At 33.2% G+C, this 570-nt stretch overlaps 1 protein-coding gene across 1 annotated transcript in view; it reads left to right on the plus strand.

Annotated features, from left to right (window-relative positions):
- The window catches only part of TRIM77 (tripartite motif containing 77), a gene marked incomplete at its 5' end in the record, with an annotated part of 11,436 nt that overhangs the window by 8,980 nt on the left and 1,886 nt on the right, over window positions 1–570 (plus strand). Inside the window, one exon of the mRNA XM_008563252.1 lies at window positions 270–325. Within this exon, the coding sequence (XP_008561474.1) occupies window positions 270–325 (56 nt within the window). The remainder of the gene's footprint in view (window positions 1–269; window positions 326–570) is intronic.

The raw sequence follows: 570 nt of genomic DNA on the forward strand, positions 1-570 counted from the left end.
TATAACTGCCACTTTACTGTCAGAGAAAGCTAACTGAAGCCTGGTAAAAATAAACAAACAAATATGGCAGGTTGTTTGTTATGTGATCACTTACAGTCAGTAATTATATATACCTCACTTAGGAAAAGACATGGAAGGATGTTATGATACATATTAATTTTTCAATGTAGCGTGTAAACTGCATATTCAGATCATTTCAACTAGGGTTATATTGAGATGTTTCCTTTCTTAGAAACATCTTAATGTTGTTATTTAAATGTTTACCTAAGATTGAATTTTCAAGGAATGTATTTGAAAAACAAGATTGACAAAAGCATTAAAATATGTTTGTAAACAAAAGGTACAACCACAAAGCAGATTAGGGCTTCATAAGACAAATGAAAATGAATGGTGTGTCTACTAGACAGAAGAGAAGCAGCCATGGGAAGTGATCAGGAGAATTCTGATTTAATGGTGCTAAAGTCAGAAATGATGAGAGGGAAACCACTTCTAAAAATGGCACATACAGATTTTCAGTTCATTTCACCTTTGCTTGCTTAAGTTTGCGAAGTTCTCCCATCTTAGGCAAAA

This window comes from Galeopterus variegatus, unplaced genomic scaffold (assembly GCF_000696425.1).
Source record: "Galeopterus variegatus unplaced genomic scaffold, G_variegatus-3.0.2 Scaffold12987, whole genome shotgun sequence".
In the NCBI taxonomy this organism is placed as follows: domain Eukaryota; kingdom Metazoa; phylum Chordata; class Mammalia; order Dermoptera; family Cynocephalidae; genus Galeopterus; species Galeopterus variegatus.